Consider the following 17,170-nt stretch of genomic DNA (forward strand, 5'->3'; position numbering starts at 1 on the left):
TGCAGTCTCCGTGAATGATTCACTGGTTATTTTTTCAGTGTTGTGGTCTTTACCACATTCCATTAAGGCACTGCTCCAGTTCTCGAATATTGTGGGCGCGTCAACTTTAATCATAACCGGTAGTAGTATATTGTCACCCGGGGAATGTCGCCGGCCTATGTATTCCTATACAATTCCAATTGCTATTCTAACCATGGGCGGTAACATCCATCAACTGTTCCACTACGCTGTCGGCGGAAACTGTGCTGCTCTGGAGATTTTGGTGGCATGTAAGCAGGGCAGCCAAGACCATGACGTTTCTTGTGGTGATGATCTCACGTCCACCATATATAAGCGATGTTTTCGTGTGCTTCCGGTGGATCCAAGTGGTCATCGGCGCTGCGTGGTTGATCGCCTGCTTTGAAAATTTCCTGGTGAGTAGTTGCCGAAAAAATTAAGTACTGACATTCCATAGCCAAAATACATTTCTGGTAAAAACTCCTGTAAATCCTGTAATGTAAAGCCATGTCATTTAACAGGATGTGAAGAAACATGACGGATCCGCAAACGGAAATGGGTGTGTCCTTCAGGAGACGGATGACGGGATCGATTGCGAACATAAGGCTTCGAAAGACCTTGCGAAGCCGCAGAATTTGGGATGCAATTATGCCAGACATGGATACATTACCATTAGTTAATGTTACCGCTTCCGGACTCCACTGGGGCACTGGAGCCCCGGCTGCTGGGAGGCTGGTGCTCTCTGTGATCGGCTGTGTGCGGTGACCGTGGGTCAGCGAGAAGCCGGCCGACCGGGGGTCGGCGGAAGAGAGCGACCAGTGCCCTGCGCAACCGAAGGCCCCTTTATTGAGCAAGTGCGAAATAACAGCAGAAGAAAACAGCAGGGTGTGGCGGGTGGTAAAAGAACAGAGATCACTCGCGCTCACACGATATCGAAGGAGCAAAGATAGACAGCAATGAGAGCTGCAGAACCATGCAGTGCGAGAACACGAACAGTACCAAGTGCAAACAGCATGCCCGTGCATGACGGCGGCCGCTTTGATCTAAGCGCCACGGCGACGCGCAGCGCCACCAACAACCTCACGTAACTCGCCACGCACGGCGAAAGGAGAGAGAGCGGGAGCGCATGCCCTCCAGCGAACATTAATAACAATTAACTCGTTAATTGTCATATAGTTTCAAGTGTACTTGTATATGTACTGTTATTTCTACCTTCATCAAGCGAGACACACAGCATGTTTATAAAATTTTCATGTTCCGCCATCATTAATTTTAATGAATAGAAGAAGCAGTAGTCCTGTAGCTTTTATTGTCATATTATGCAGTTCTGCGTAAATACGTAAGAAGATATAGCGCTAGTTTAGCGTCAGCGCTATATCTTCTTACGTACCCCAATTTGGGCTGAATTAATGAAAATATTTCACTATCGTTGCATGGTAAAGCATGTGATTTCAGCAATTAATGGCTACATCAAATTTTAAGCCAGATTAGTATATCAGTCGATGGTACCGATTCTCACTGCAACAGTTACAATACGGCAATAATTATTTACAATCAAGAACTGCTACATACAAATTACATATACGACTAGAACGATAAGTGCACCAAATGTAGACGTTTCGGAGGTACTTATATATATGACAGGAAACGTATACAATGGCATATCAGCCTGTCCCGGTCATTAATAATAGTACTTCTACCGGTAGTGTTTGTGTTCTTGTAAAACAAACAGAAAATAGGTTATGCATCTGCACTGGCTAGGTGTCTTTAAATTGTTTTCATGAGTGCAATCACTTATCACTCTGAGATAACGTTAACTGACTATAGTGGCTTTTGCTTGTAGAGTAATGCCATTTAAATAATAAAGCTAGGTTTATAGAATTTTACGTCATGATCAGTGCCATCAAAGGGCGCTAAAAATTTTCTTTTCTAACGAAAATTATTATGCCATGAGAATATGCGTTGTTCGGTTCTAATATTGCAACTTAGGGCATATCTGGGACAGCACCACCTGGCAACGTATTCGGCAGGACAGCTGTTCACTTCCGGCATTACTCCTACCGGTCGTTGGTGTTATTGTACCTCTATAATCCATAGGTTGCATATTGTGTTACAATAACCGATAGCCCGTGGTACGATAGGATGGGTTAACTAACCCTGAATAAACTTCGAAAAGTCTGGAAGTGGCGAGAACCAAACATTAAAAATAGGCATCGCTGAAATATTGAGCCTACCCATAAATAGGGTTCAGAGGGCCAGGTACGTACGTAACGAGACGTGCAGGTGTCAGTGTAAAAACACAGTATTAAGTGCACCCGCACACTAGAATTTATCATGGAAACCCTATTGATTTCCATGAGCCGATGTGTTTAAATCATCATTCACCAGCTACCTGGGCCGACGCTGTTATTTCCCAAGAATGTCAGGATCAGTTCTTTACTACACACACTACTGCCACGGTAAGCCAACCGTCAAACTCCTAAGAAGGTACAAGTTCCATCACAAGCGTATCTGTATGGTAGCTTACCAGGTTCTAATCTAGACACGACTGGTTTTCATTCGATGTACACTATTTGAAAAATTTTGCTAGATTCCTCTTGAAAATTGTCGCAGCAAGCTCGACATCCTATCCCAGAAATGTGGCTGGTTGAGGCACGACAGAGCCTTGTTAAAACCCGGGATGTGTTCATCTTGGCCCAAAGCCACTGGCTGGCCGGTACAGTGGCCCTTGCCCTTACCTTCCTCGGATTTGGCCGTGAGTACTGGCAATTTTTATTTTGAAAAAATTACTTTTAATCGATTACTCGCTCGGTCAGCGAGCAACTGGATCAAATAAAGTACTTATGTGTTAGCACAAGAACCATGCAAGAGACGCCGAAAAACTAACCGCCGTACTTATCACTATGGGTACTGGCTACCTATTTCCTTGAGTTTTGCGTTTGTATTTTACATATGCAGGAGAATTAAAATGCGTATTCATAGACAAATTCTTAGATAAACTACGAGTACTGAAGTATACTTAACAGCAGCCAAGGTGGGCTGCCATATCGACGAGACGGCCGCACAAACCACCGCTGTCAGTTTGTTAGCGCCCCGTTTAGCAGTGTTTTATTAATGCTAATTGTACTAACTAATAAACTTTTACTAACTAAGAAACAGTCTTTAAGTTATTTATCGGTAATAAGAAACTAATGGAACCTTTATACATGCGTATCTTCTCAAACCATAATAATTTCGCTTTAGTTTAATAAATCTGCCCTAACCCCTCCTCAAACATCACGAGTGACGCGTTGGTAAATTTTTGCAAAAAAAACCGGCCGCTTATTTATTATTTTTTCCTGCAGTTTCCGTTGACTGGTCATGGTCGTACCTGGAGGCCCGGGCTATAGTTCATCTGCATTCGTTCCTATTAGTCTACGCAGTCCTTCACCTTGGTATGCTCGTGGCTATCCAAGTTGACTGCGGAATGCATTGCATCTGGAAATGTAAGAAGCATTTAACTGCTCGGAATATGAAGGACGCGGAACATCTTTTTTCCTTGTGCTCTGTGTCAGTGCACTATTTCTCATCATCGCAATGCTGATCATGTACCGCGTCGTGTCCTTTCGCCAGTGCATGAGTCTTCAGACGGTACTTGATTCAGCCGGAGAACGTTGCTGTGCACAGCCTCATTGTAACCTTCAGCGACCATTCGTGGACTATGGTTACATTTACTTTTTGATTTACGGCTTCTGCATGGCCAATGCCATCTTCTCCATTGTAATGACTACGATTATTCTGATTAAGATGCCTGCAACGGAAATTGCCGTTGTGGGACATAAAGGGGATGGCATTAAAAAGTTGGAGTGCGACCTGGAAAAAGACCCGGGAATGGATGGTCTGGTGGAAGGCAAAGACATCGGCGGTCTACAATGTATTGAATGTGTTAAGGAATTCTTGGCCCGGCAACGGCAAAAATCGAAGCCCTATGTAACAGGACATTAAGGGACTGCTTGTTGACGAACAAGGGAAGCCACTACATCTGCACGTGTTTGCTTTCAGCTCGCGGATGAATCTTAAGTTGAAGAGCTAATCAACTTACGTTTCAAAGACTCAATCACTGTTTGCAAAAATACGTGTAAACCGGTTGTGTTGTTTAAACATATTTACGCTCTGTTTGCTTGAGTAATAATAATTATTAATATTGATTATTGACCCATTTATTGTACTCGTTAGACTGTTGCATAAAACCCTGCACTAGATTACTTATTAGATATCATAAGCAAAGTGTACGAGTATACAAATTTTCATATGAAGCATAGTTAGTAAACATATTCATTTTGCGAAGTATGTAATAATTATTCTTAAGATTTCCCACACGAAATGTACTAAGCATGCATTATAATCCAGAGGATCGATTAACCATGGCCAGTACATGTATTAGGCAGTATTAGGCAGTATTAAGTACAACACACAATATTCCAATTTTCGATTTGCAATTGCTCACCTTACACCATTCGTTAAATGCTACGGTATTTTGACGTAGTGACGGGTTCACATCATGTCTGTTTGACGAAGTGGGCGATCGACGAATTTTCGTCGACGAAATGGCGGGTCACCGTTTGTTTGATAGACGTTCGAAATGTTGCAGTAAATATTTGGAATTACACTGTTGCAATAACTGCCTGCATTAATGCATTCTTGAGAAATTAATCTACAGCACAACATGTTGTCCGGTTTTTGTGTACAGGAAGACTCCGAGAGCGAGCATTCAAAAAAGTGATTACGAAGAAACACGACGTGGTGCCAGGGTTCTTATGGTATACAAACTCGTAATTGCCTCAAGATAATACACCTCATGATGAGGTGCGCTGTGTAATTGGACACATGAATAACGTTAATAATTATCTCAGAAAGGCGGCCGCGGTATAATTACGGTCCCCCAAGTCCACCCAGAGTAAGTCCTGCAGCCTTTTTTTCTGCGCCTGCACGACATTGCTTGTGAGCAGAACGGATATTATTGCCGTCGCACTCCCATATCTGTAAATTTCATAACTGATTCCGTATAACTGACACTAACTTCAGCCTGACACAATCTACTCTACTCGGCATTACAAAAATGTAATTCTTGCAGTATTGCGAAGAAAAATAATTATTCGTTACTCGGCTTGAGTTTTTCGGTTGTCTTGGAAAATGCGTCGTGCCACATGTCCTTATCACCATGTCCAAAGCGATCCGCGGTCAACGTGGGAGGTGTCAGCAATCAGCATCGTGGCAGGACTGGTCGCTGCTTTCCTGAATGCGTTTGCGCTTGGAAGTTAGTAATCTTAGTACTGCTTTTTGAATCCATGGTATTTACGTGCACTTTTGAACTGAGAAACCCTGATTTGTCTATTATAATGTATGAGTAGCAGATGCAGGCACTATGCAGCACAAGATATAATTACCAGTATTTACCACGTAGAACTTAAAAAATGCAAACAAGCAGTGTTCTGTTCAAACACAGTGTTGACATCCATACGCCTTTAATATTTATATGTCCTTGTTGTACCTTCTTTTTAATTTTATTATTAAATCTTGCCGACTGGTCGAATATTTTGGGCCGACCGACTTTTTTTAATCATGCAATGCAGAACTGGTTTTTTACTGTGTAGTCCTAGAGTAGAGTAGATTGTATTGGGCGTTAATTTCCTATTGTTAATCAGTCAAACAAGCCATAAGTACAAAACACAAAAACCCACTTATGGTTAGATAAAGCTACGGTAATTTCTGCATCTTTTAAATTTTGTGTTGACAGATCTCATACACTTGATCTCATACACTTGATTGTTATCGTTAGTAAATCAAATTATTGTTGTAAATTTGTGAACGAACTATTGAAATCGCATCTAACGAACTTCTGGGTTTTTTCAGTGTTGTGGTCCTTACCGCATCCCATTCGTATACCTCTCCAGCTCGCAAATTTTATGACCGCATTGGGTATGGTCGGCACCGGCTGCGCTATGTTATACGGGACGTTTGGGCGGCATTTGTATAACGTTAAAATTGCAACGGCTACTACGACCATGGTCTACGGCATCTACCTTCTGGCGCAATATAATGCCGGTGGCAACTGTGCGGTCATGATGATTTTGCTGTTACGTTACCAGTGTAGCCAAGATTGCGGTGTTTCCTGCGATGGAGATCTCACAATTTTCATAACTCAGGTTTTCGTGATCGTTCAATCTATTCATATCGCCATCGGCGCCACGTGGTTTATCGTTTGCTATTCGAATTATCCTGGCCGGTCTGATGCGTCGGGGCAATGTACTCGAAAGAAGACGGACAATCGGGAGAACGATGATGAAACTGCGGTTAGTACAGTAGATGCTAAATAAATTTAGCAATCCATATCCAGAATATGAACGCACCTGTTTTGATTAGGTGCGTATAATATTAATAATAATGCATAATATTAATGTCATAGTACGATCGACAAGAAGCGAAGAAACAGCAAGGAGTTTCACAACAAGCAGATGTGTTTTTCCAGTTGCGCAACGCTGGCAATGAACGCAGAGTATGAACAACCCTGACGACCCTGCGCCGCTGAAGAGTGTCACGCCGCATTAGCTGGAAAAACGGATACCCTGGATAATGATGATACAATCCCTAAAATCAGATCAAATAGGGCGCATATGCGAATTTTCATTTTTTATTCTACATCAAGGTTGTTATTATGATAAAGCAATGTTGCTCTGCAGTATAACGTACTTGCACAACCACTTAGCGCATATCAGTCTACTTACATACATTGTTATAATAATATTGTTTGAACAGCCTGCTAATATGTAAGTATAATAAGCCAATCTAATTTTGATTATTTTGTTGTACGTACGCTTGCTTCGTATTCTGTTGCTTACCAAGGCATGTAAATTACTTTAAAATCGATTGGGTCTGGTAAATTGTTCAGCTGATAAAGAATAGACTATGGTACGATTCCGCAACTACCGTTCTACTAAGAGTCGACACTTCATGGCAAGAGCACCAAACACAAATATTTCTTTAAAATACAAATACGACACTTACACGAATAAAATATAGGGGAATTTACCTGCTGAGGCCAGCACTCCCTGTACTTGCTGCCGTCACCCGCCTGAAGTGTGACGTTACGGCAATACATACGGTTAAATCAGGCGCGGTACATAAGCACCATGTTTAGCCACAACGTAAAACTCCAGCCGGGTGACGGCAGCAAGTACAGGGAGTGCTGGCCTCAGCAGGTAAATTCCCCTTATATATTTAAACGAGTACCATCCTCGGATATTCGTATGAACGCTAGTGTGCAAGTGCACATGTAACTTGTTCAATCTGTCGAGATTCTCATTTCCGTGCGGAACAATTCAGTTAACTTTAGAATACTTTGCAACTGATTCAAGTTTCTAAGCCAATGCGCCAGGCGAACTAACTCCCATCATAATTACTACGAGTATTTCGTCAAGTTTTGCGCGAACACAGTTTTATTCAATGAAAGCGATATCAATATTTAATATATGAGTAAATATGTGCAAAAAGTATTATCATGACGGTGTTTAAGGTCACGCTACATAAAATTAAGTAAGACTTTTAGTATTCATGCGGCACTGCGACAACGCTGGTCTTTTAGTTCATGCAAATAATTAGATAATTAATAGACGCAGATAAATTGGTTCACAAAGCGTGGGCCAACACTTAATTCGATAAAAAGAAGCATAATGTGGAAAATTAATTTTGCGTGATATTGTAGCACCAGTTACTGAATAAGCGCTGTTGTTAGCGGTGTCGGGTCTTCATCTCCCAAGATACGAGTACATTTGGATATTGACCATCTATCGGCGCACGAACTGTGTAACCAGATCCATAGGAATCGGGAAAATAATGGTGGAGTTTTTGTCGGCTGAAATGGTGTTCAGGGTTTGAAGATAGCGCAGTTGGAGGGCGGCCGGAGACTCGGCGATGACATCAGCAGCCTCCTTAAGCGAGCGCGCGGCCTTTTGCTCTCCCTCAGCGGCAATAACCTGCATCATTTAGAAGACCATTTGGACATATCACCGGCGAAGTGAAGCAAAAATATGTAACAACCAGATCAATCTGCATGGTAACCAGTCGGTATTACCTTAGCTCGAGCTTCCCGAGCGGCTTCCGCCTCTGCTGCCATTGCACGTCGAAGGGCTACCGGCAGTCTGACATCCTTCCTTTAAAACAATAAGTGCACCAGTAAAAATTCAAAGAAGGGTTATTTGGTCGCTTTGCGAAACCATAAACGTACAAAACCTGTCTTCGCTTATACAGTGATGACACTCAAAATAGCTGCGAAGTACGGTATAAACTTAATTTAAATTCTAATGTAAAGTGCATGCGCAGTCAAATAAGTGATTTCACAACAGATCTGCTAAGAAATCTCAGTGCTTTTTGGCGGAATATATCTGTTTTACAGAGTGCACCTACACTTCGACGCGTTCCACCTTTATTCCCCAGGCGTCTGTAGATTGGTCCAGAAGGACCTATAAATTTTCATATTTTTAAACGGTATTAAAAATTTGGGCGAGCGACGTCGCCTGAATAGAACCGAAAACGCACTATACAATCTAAAACAATTCTAGCGCCCCCGGCGTAAGAGGCCGTACGCCTAAATATGAGTTATTTGCATTTCATGGAATAAGCAAAGATAAATCCAAAGTTCGTTGAATTAATAGTTCTGTTTTTATGTTCTTGAAATTTTTAATGTTTGCAATTTCTTGGGCAAGATTGCCGCATGTGAAAATGCCAGGTATTGTAACTATATCTATAATACGGGTATATCAGAATATCTGCACATGTATAGCCCAGCCAAAGCCTTAGGGGCTTTGTTGTAATACACAGTACATAAAAAAAGATAAAATTATTTAAATTTTTTTTATATTTAACACAGTCTGTACAATAATGCCGCTTGAGTAAGGCTTTGGCCCAGCCAACAGGAGAAATCCTAATTGTTAGAGAAATTTTGCCGCTTACTTGGACGGTGTTGCTGATGGTTTCACTGAAACACAGAATACTCATTTTACGATAATTTTAGCCGCAACTCGGCAAGCCTAAAATGTATAACAAATATACATACCGACACCGAAGTAAAGTACGACCAATATATTACTATAATGCTGCAGTAATGCACGACCGTACCAGTATAGTTTTATGCGGACTGTTACTGTAGGTTATCTGATTTTTGATACTTGGTTTATGCAGGTATATCGGGGTGTGTCAGTAATCAAGACACTATAAACACCTTACAATTTCTTACCGGTCCACCAGCAGATCATGTAAAGCTTTAGTTCCAAGGACGTTCCGCAGCGTTGTCTACAATAATTTGCATTGTGGGGGTCGGTTATTGCTAGGTTAGAGCATACCTGAGCCAGTAATCGCGTCGACTCATGCACCATCTCCACATTCAGGACCTGAATAAAATAATCTCTTAATACTGCATTGGTACATAATTACAAACATACATAATTACAAACATAATTACATACAATTGGTACATAATTACAAACACTAAACTAACGGTGAGTCGAAAAGAATTGATAAGCATATTCCATATTTTAGCAGTTCTTACCGAGGAAGTAGCGTTGAAGACGCGATAATATACCACTGCAACATATACAACATTATTATTAACAGTCTTTGAATAACATTATCGTTGTCTAGCCAAGCAAGCCTTCGCTGAAAAAACAAACAAAATTGTTTGTCAGTGAAGCAATTTCTAAAGCGTTTTTGTCGGGACCATATCAGTATATAGGTACTACAATATTATCACGGTAAATAAGCCGGTAATGATGACTACTGATGGCCTTCGAGTTTTGGTGTGTTTATTTTATGGGTTTGCTATTATGCTGTTTCCCGGTTCTACGGCAAGCAATTTTTTGACGCGCTTTAGACATCGTCGGAGCACAATACGCCGTCTTTAGAACGGCATGTTTCAGTATACTTATGGAGCCCCTTTTTATCTACATTTTCACGTCTAAAATACATGGTCTACGGAACTATATTATGGCTTTTTAAAGCTCAAAAAACACCCATCCTAAGGACATCTTTTGGATGAAGAAGACATGGGCGCTTTTTTCTCGAATAGAACCGGGTTTATTTAGCTTTATAATTAATTATAATTATAACAGACTTGCCTGCGTCCACAGTCACGGTCACCTGCAAAGAACCCGCAGTTACCAATTCGTCGGTAGTGATTTTTGTTTTAAATTTTTCATGAAGTACAAGCTTGTCCGGTAATTTTGCCGGTTCAAAACAGCGAAATACACAAATTTGCGTGTTACGCCAAACGTAGTGTGGTGGAAATCGCTATAGCGCAAACTTCACGCTAAATATGTGCTATCCGTACCTTTACGACAGAAATTACCGGACAAGCTTGTACATGGACTAATGCATGTTGCGCAGCAAACAGTAATTTGAAAACGCAGTTATTATCTTTTAGCATCTTTTTCTCTTAAGACTTTTGAAAGCAAAATGTTCAGAACTTCAGCTAGCAGCAAACGTTGAACGATTATGATGAGTTAGTGTAGCGTAGCTGGATAAACGGGTCCCTATATCCTTACATTCTATTAGAACTAGGAGGATAGAAACACCAGAAACCCAGACTACGGGCCAGATTCTCTTTAATTCAAGACCGAAATCCAAGAAAGCCAGAGAATGACATCATCACATTAGTCGTCGCTGCGCTTAAATAGCCTAAACTGGGCAATCTGTACTACCCATACGTCTCAAACAACTGCACTCGTACATACGTAAGCGGCACCGCAGTACTTAACGGTTGCTAGTTTTGGAAATTATCTCCTAAATCAACACTGATTTTTTCAATAAGTTGTTAATTTTATAAAATAGAACATCGCACAAACGTTCCTACCTTTATCTTCAAAAAAATCTTAAGTTTTGAAGAAGGTCTAACGAAATTTTTAAAAGTTGTAGTACTTTAGGGTTGTTAGTACTTAAAAATGTGGTACTACGTAAGTTGTAGTACTTAAATGCTGTTAGCTGTAGTACTTAAATGCTGTTAGCTTCTAGAGAGTTCGCAACTTAGCAACCTAAGCAATAGTTATTTAAAATTGCCAAATACATCAAACATAATTTTATTTTTTATAATTCTTGAAACCTTTAACACGTTCTTAAATCCGTTCGATTACCTCAACATAACTATAAATTCTTCCAAAGTCGGCTTTAAAGCTTTTACATTTCCAGAATTTCTAAATATTTCGACTCGGCCCCGCGCAGCGGGGCCGTTACCTCTAAATATTTTTAGCCTCCAGAGTTTCTAAATTTTAAAAATATCTAGAAATCTGAGTACCTTAATATCTCACTGTCTAAAGTGTCTAATTTATACGAGTATCTAATTCCTAAATATCTAAGAGCCGGCCCGCGGCCCATTTACTGAATTCATTAACGTAGCGGCTCTGTGGTACTGGTGGTAGCTTGGGCATTTACTAACATACGTTACTTTGTAATACTGATGGCAGCTCAGGTATTACTATTCACTAACCTCTAAATCTAATAATTTAATATGTATTTATTATTTAATTTATTTCTTTAAATACTGAACAGCTGGCTGAATGGCTAAAAATCTTGCAATTAGTAGCTAAAGATGCAGTCTGCGAGGTCATTTTGAGCATCTGTTTATTGTTTCCCACAAGTTTCATTGATTCTGCGCCGAAATATCGGCTCAAGGGAAGTGGCCCGGTACATGGTACCAAATTCGTGTACAAACACGGAAACTTTCACTTTCGCGCAATCCCAAACACTTTTTTGTTTCAGTTTATGACATTCTGTAGCCAGACGATTTGTATAAACTGGCCTGAAAACCGTTTGTGCGCGCAACATCCAGTTCGGGAGTTATGGCTGTAAGAAAATTCCAAGAAGTTTAAATGCATTCAGGTGTACCAAAAGTCTCATTATGGACCGATCTCTTTCGAATTTGGCACGTGAATGGACATGGCCATGAAGATCGTTTCTACACCGATCCAGACTTCCACGATTTTTTTCAAATTTAAAATGAATTTTAAAATTTTTGAAATTCATTTTAAAATTTGAAAATCATTCTAGAACAGTGGATCGGTGTAAAAACGTTCTTCGTGGTTATGTGCATTTACGTGCAAAATCTGAAAGAGATCAGTCCATAATGAGACTTTTGGTACACCTGAATGCATTTAAACTTTTTGGAATTTTCTAACAGCCATAAATTACGAACCGGATGTTGCGCCCGCAAACGGTTTTCAGGCCAGTGTAGACAAATCATTTGGCCACAGAATGTCATACAACAAGAGAAAAAAGGGTTTGGAAGTGGGCGACAGTGAAAGATTTCGTGCATATACACGAATCTGGTACTATGTACCGGGCCACTGTTTTATGGGCATCGTGTAAGTGATCCCACGCCATCCATTTTATCACCGTTTAAATATTATCTGTCGCACCAAAAAATTCAAGTTTCGAGTTGGCTAGATCATCAATATAAAATTACACTGAAAATATGAAAAAGAAAAACAAAAAGGAAAATTAAGGAGATTATTACATTACAGTTTTTATAAACTGATCGATTTTAACCGGAAAGCTCGAAAGTTGTCCGCATTTCTACATGTTTAAAATATTTTGGTAGCTGGCCTCGGTGGGTTTTATATTTGAAATATTTTATAGCTGTACGAAGCATATTTTGTAATTTCTTTTATTCTTCCATACCTTGAACACAACTGGTCGCGCGCTAGCGCGACCGATACTTGTAAATAAATAAACTTACCGAATCTTTCGTTAAGATTTCCTACAAAGTAAGATGAATTTACTTTTCAAGATCAACTCGAAAAAAATGCTGCATTGAAGTGAAATCAAACTATTTTTCGTATTATACCTGCTTCGGAATATCGTAGTTTTTGCACCTGTAAAAACACTCACATTTACATATTTCCATCCCTGCTCGTAGCTAACAAAAATGTGTCACAAGTTGCGCTACTTCTAGTACACTACCCGAAAGTTTGCTTACCTCATATCCACTTTGAAGAAACTTTCTAAAAATTCAACACATTGATAGACGTGAAATATTTTCATAACGTTTGCTCTGCTGCAAATTACAGAGCATACGCTCCAAGCGGCCGAGTCGGAAAATGACCGCGCGTTCATATTCCTTAACGACCTATAAACAGCGATTATAACGCCCGAAATTCGATTATTTATCACGTGCAAGAACTGGGTTATGTAAATAAGAACCGCCAGATGAACCTACTCTGAAACAGATGCATAAGGAAAACGGAAATGTGAATATAACCAGCAGCCAAGATAGTAGCCACAGGAATGTTGCACACACAACATCCCGATCCAGAAGTAACGTATCCGTCTGAAAAAAACGAATCACTGTACTTCTATGCAGTAATGAGAAATACAACAAATCAACCAACGACTTAGTGCGGAAATTGTTTTCGCAGCGAGTACCGGAAACCAGAAAATAAAGCTGTAATACTGCTCCCAACCCGTTTCTGTTTCTTTTATGATGATACTCTCCAGTTAATTAGCCATATCATTCTCGGTTTACGTATTTCAGTGTTTAACCTAAACAATGGCTTCGTGTAGTTTCATGATTTCCGTGTAGACAGACAACAGAAAGAAGTTATTGCAGCTAAGCAAGCCAATTTTGCCAGCATTTGTCCAGTGTACGTGCGCTCCCGCACAATGCAAAGTTAGAGTTGTGGTTTGGTGGAAAAAATAATTTTGCAAACAAGGTCGCAGGGCGCAGCACCGACCTTTTGCCTAGCAAGGACTTCATCGCTGTCAATTATAGGCGGAAAGTCGGAAACTGCCTTAATTGTCTTAATATTTATTCGCAAATAAAGTAACCCTCATTGTGAGCAGTCTTGAAATTAAAAAAGAAAGGAAGTACATTTAAAGAAAGTTACGCTTTATTGTCAGAATAGCTTTCGCTTTGTTACCTTTGTTACGAGTTAAATTAAAATCGGTAAACTCAAAAAACGTAAGATAATAAATTTAATTTGCAAAAACAGAAATAAAGCAGCATGTACCGTAATTTTATAGAAGAATACTGCAGCTGCAGCTGTAGACTGTGTGCTTACAATAGTGGGCGCTACTCTAGCCTCATAAAGCGCGATTCCCGAGCGCGATACCCAATCTGTCAAAAATTATGAAATGCAAAATTTTTAACGGCTAAATAAAAACATTTTAAAGCTGTACGAAAGCAATCATAATATGAAGCATCACAAATAACCAAATAGTTTCTGTCGAAAAGCTAAACAAATCATTAATTTTGAAAGTCCAAGTTTCTTTGCATTGTAACGAGTACAATATATGTATGAGAAAGAAAACTTCCAAATTTTGCCTATGCTATGCACTTGTTTTGGCAGTTTTGTCAACATCTTTATTATAAACTGTTTTCGCGCATATTAAAATCTCGTCTGAATGTGACGCCGCAATACGCGCCACCCGGTATACTCGTTCGATACATCGTATACATATAGCATAATACAGATACATAAAGTATACATGCGTAACGTTTTCCATCTATCTTTCATAACACAGCATAAAAAATTAATATTATTCAAGATGCTGCCTCGTGCGCAATTTTTACAGCTCTGGTTTTGGCAGAAAACCATGTACCGGACGGCGAACAGTGAATGGGTTTGTGACCTTGAATCAAATTCAAACGCACAATTAAATTTTTCAATTAAAATTAAATTACAATTAAATTAAATTAACGTACAATTAAATTAGAGTACACTAGCGCTTTAACAGAAGCATTATGACCAATTTGGTGTACAGACTATGTACATACCCTGTATTTCTGGAGTATCCGGTGTCTCGTTCCTCGGCCGTCGTACCGGGTGTAGCTCCAACCGCTCTTCTTGTGCCTCCTCCATTTTGCGGCTGAAATGCGGCAGATGGGATTACATGCGGTCTATGTCTAATTAATGGTTACGTTGATAGTAAAAGAAAAGCACTTACTGTATTAATTGCAAAATTTTAAGCGTCAACGATGAATTAAACGGCCGACATTCCAAGAATTTGTACACTAACTGCACAAAACAATTGCGTTAGCGTGCAGTGAGCATTAAAGTTACGATGACCAGACTTTAGATTAGATACACGAGGCTAAAAACAGCTTGCCTGTTGCGGTCGCTTTCTGACATGTGATTATATATTCCAACCGTACAGTTGATTTCCGCATTAGCGCTCTCATCGAACATCTCCCTCAGACTGACTTTACTCTAATATGATATCATCGTTCTGAATCAGTGATGAGGAGTGTCAGTAAATGGGGCGTATCAGCGTATTTAATTACCAGCATTTTAAAATCGCCTTCCTGCAACTGGATAGTCGACACCCTTCTGATGTCATGTTTTCGTTATTCCTAAGCTCCCGATAGATCTGTGGCGTTACTCTGGGCTCTTTTTTCCTCGGCATTGCCTCTGTTTTATGTGGGCCGAGGATGAGCCATTTTAGCGGAATGGTTCCGCGTCTCGGTATACGAAACCCCGGTCCAAAGCATATAGTCCCGCTGTCATCCAGCCATTCTTCATAAACACACTTAAATGAGCCAGTCCATGACGCAAGCATCAGCACGCAACCTTTAGCGAGCACGCTACATAGGTTTATAATTACAAATGGAATGAACCTCAATACCACAACGCCTGGAAAGAAATCTCTAACAAATCTAAGCTGCAAACAGATCTGCGGCAATGTAAAGTTTTTTTTATTTTCGAATTTGTTTCCATATGAATTAATTTAAAACTGCCGTTTGGTATTTGCAGAAGTTTCTCTATAAATTTTTAAAAGATCATAAGAAGTACATGACGACAGTATATATGTCGCCAACTTGCCATCACGGAAGTCTTAATAAAGTACTGTAGTAACATCATGAAAACTTAACAAACGCCTGACTTCAAATCAACGAACTCCGTTCTGTGCAGTTTTTATGGAATAACTGAAAGATATTTTTCTAAAATGTATTTCTTTTACGTCGTACCTTAACTTTTTTTAATTTGTACTTGTTTTCACTTATACTTTAATTACACCTGTAATTATTTATACCTTTATTTGTACCTATGTTTTAATTAGATTGTTGCCCAGCTCTAACTGTCAATAAGCAGGGCGCTATCCACTGGAAACTGAGAAACGGCTGAAAAAGGCGCCGATGGGGGAATCGAACCCCGGCTACGTCGTTAGATCCGCGTAGGCAGTACCACTGCACCACGGCGCAATACGTTGAAATCATATGAAAGATTTTGTCGCTGTACGTGAGCCGCTTCTCCACTCACATGTCCATGCTAAATCCTCTCCCTAGCTAGTTAAGAGCAACTCCCCTGTGATTACAGTAAAAATTAGAACGAGAATGCCATTTCATTGTTTATTATGTGTAATTTTTACTGTTCTTATGTTACTTGGCCATTTGATTGTTGTCCCCAGGCCAGTCTTTAGCTTTTTGGAAGGGGGGTGCGCAAAACCTCGCGCCAGCTGCGCCAGTTGGGAAATGGCCGAAAATTTCAGGAAAAACGTAGAAAAGTGGCTCAAAAAAGCCACTTTTCTACGATTTTCTATTGTAATTTTCGTTGCGCCCGCGCCAGTCGCATTTTCTTGCGCCAGCGCCAGCTCCCGGCACACGTTTTTCCCGTTTTCTCCCTCCGGGAGGGGGGGGGGCGCCTTAAAGACGGGCCTGGTTGTCCCTGAGTCTTTTATTTGGCTTATAAACCGGTCCTGCCTCTCATATCTCTTATGTTATTTCTGTAGAATTTAAACATGTGTAAGACACACCTATTAAAGTGCACAATCCTTATTACAATTTTTTTCTGACACCACTTGTACCGAAAGTACGTAATATGCTCTGCTGTGCACGGGCTTGCGAACACAATCTAATTGGCCCAAGTAGCGGAAGCAGTTGTTCCGGTATACATACACGTCTGCCAGGCTGCTTTAGTCGTATGCCCTAATCAGAAGGTGCCTCGGGTCGATCCAACGATGATATTCCTGGTACATACTTTAGATCGCTGTTTCTACATGAATATAAAGCAAGTAATTTTCTGCGTACATGCCACTATAAAGTCTGAGCCGCTATCCTTAAGCATTATTCTGGAAAAACCAATAACGATTTCTGCTGTAGACAGCAAAATTTTGTTTAAGAGCGGTGCATGTGGTCCGTATTTATACCGGTAAC

At 40.3% G+C, this 17,170-nt stretch overlaps 2 protein-coding genes and 1 long non-coding RNA gene across 6 annotated transcripts; 2 read left to right on the top strand and 1 right to left on the bottom strand.

Annotated features, from left to right (window-relative positions):
- The first annotated feature begins 1,830 nt into the window (after positions 1 to 1,830).
- LOC129601770 (uncharacterized) lies at positions 1,831 to 4,191 on the top strand. The gene is made up of 3 exons (XR_008692279.1): positions 1,831 to 2,456; positions 2,588 to 2,752; positions 3,342 to 4,191. It is a non-coding gene; the product is annotated as an uncharacterized LOC129601770 (long non-coding RNA).
- Positions 4,192 to 5,026: 835 nt separating this feature from the next.
- LOC129601775 (uncharacterized) lies at positions 5,027 to 6,785 on the top strand. Of its 2 annotated transcripts, none has more exons than XM_055500658.1 (3): positions 5,027 to 5,293; positions 5,890 to 6,329; positions 6,443 to 6,785. In XM_055500658.1, the coding sequence occupies exons 1-3, from the start codon at positions 5,170 to 5,172 to the stop codon at positions 6,536 to 6,538; spliced, it is 660 nt and encodes a 219-aa protein (XP_055356633.1). In that variant the 5' UTR covers positions 5,027 to 5,169; the 3' UTR covers positions 6,539 to 6,785. The 2 variants fall into 2 exon arrangements, with proteins under 2 accessions (XP_055356633.1, XP_055356634.1); XM_055500659.1 differs by having other exon boundaries at positions 6,506 to 6,785.
- A 679-nt stretch (positions 6,786 to 7,464) lies between these two features.
- On the bottom strand, positions 7,465 to 15,134 carry LOC129601766 (band 7 protein AGAP004871-like). 3 transcript variants are annotated; one of them, XM_055500645.1, is made up of 14 exons: positions 14,965 to 15,134; positions 14,795 to 14,886; positions 13,238 to 13,348; positions 12,998 to 13,022; positions 12,866 to 12,893; positions 12,758 to 12,778; positions 10,146 to 10,167; positions 9,581 to 9,615; positions 9,375 to 9,422; positions 9,269 to 9,324; positions 8,986 to 9,010; positions 8,440 to 8,495; positions 8,108 to 8,186; positions 7,465 to 8,009 (listed from the first exon to the last, which is right to left on the bottom strand). In XM_055500645.1, exons 2-14 carry the CDS (start codon positions 14,877 to 14,879, stop codon positions 7,821 to 7,823), a joined length of 780 nt encoding a protein of 259 aa, XP_055356620.1. In that variant the 5' UTR covers positions 14,880 to 14,886; positions 14,965 to 15,134; the 3' UTR covers positions 7,465 to 7,820. The 3 variants fall into 3 exon arrangements, with proteins under 3 accessions (XP_055356620.1, XP_055356619.1, XP_055356621.1); XM_055500644.1 differs by having other exon boundaries at positions 12,998 to 13,147; XM_055500646.1 differs by lacking the exons at positions 14,795 to 14,886; positions 14,965 to 15,134 and adding an exon at positions 13,087 to 13,147 and having other exon boundaries at positions 13,238 to 13,253.
- Between the last annotated feature and the right edge of the window lie 2,036 nt (positions 15,135 to 17,170).

Source organism: Paramacrobiotus metropolitanus, unplaced genomic scaffold (assembly GCF_019649055.1).
Source record: "Paramacrobiotus metropolitanus isolate TYO unplaced genomic scaffold, Prichtersi_v1.0 Parri_scaffold0000275, whole genome shotgun sequence".
In the NCBI taxonomy this organism is placed as follows: Eukaryota; Metazoa; Tardigrada; class Eutardigrada; order Parachela; family Macrobiotidae; genus Paramacrobiotus; species Paramacrobiotus metropolitanus.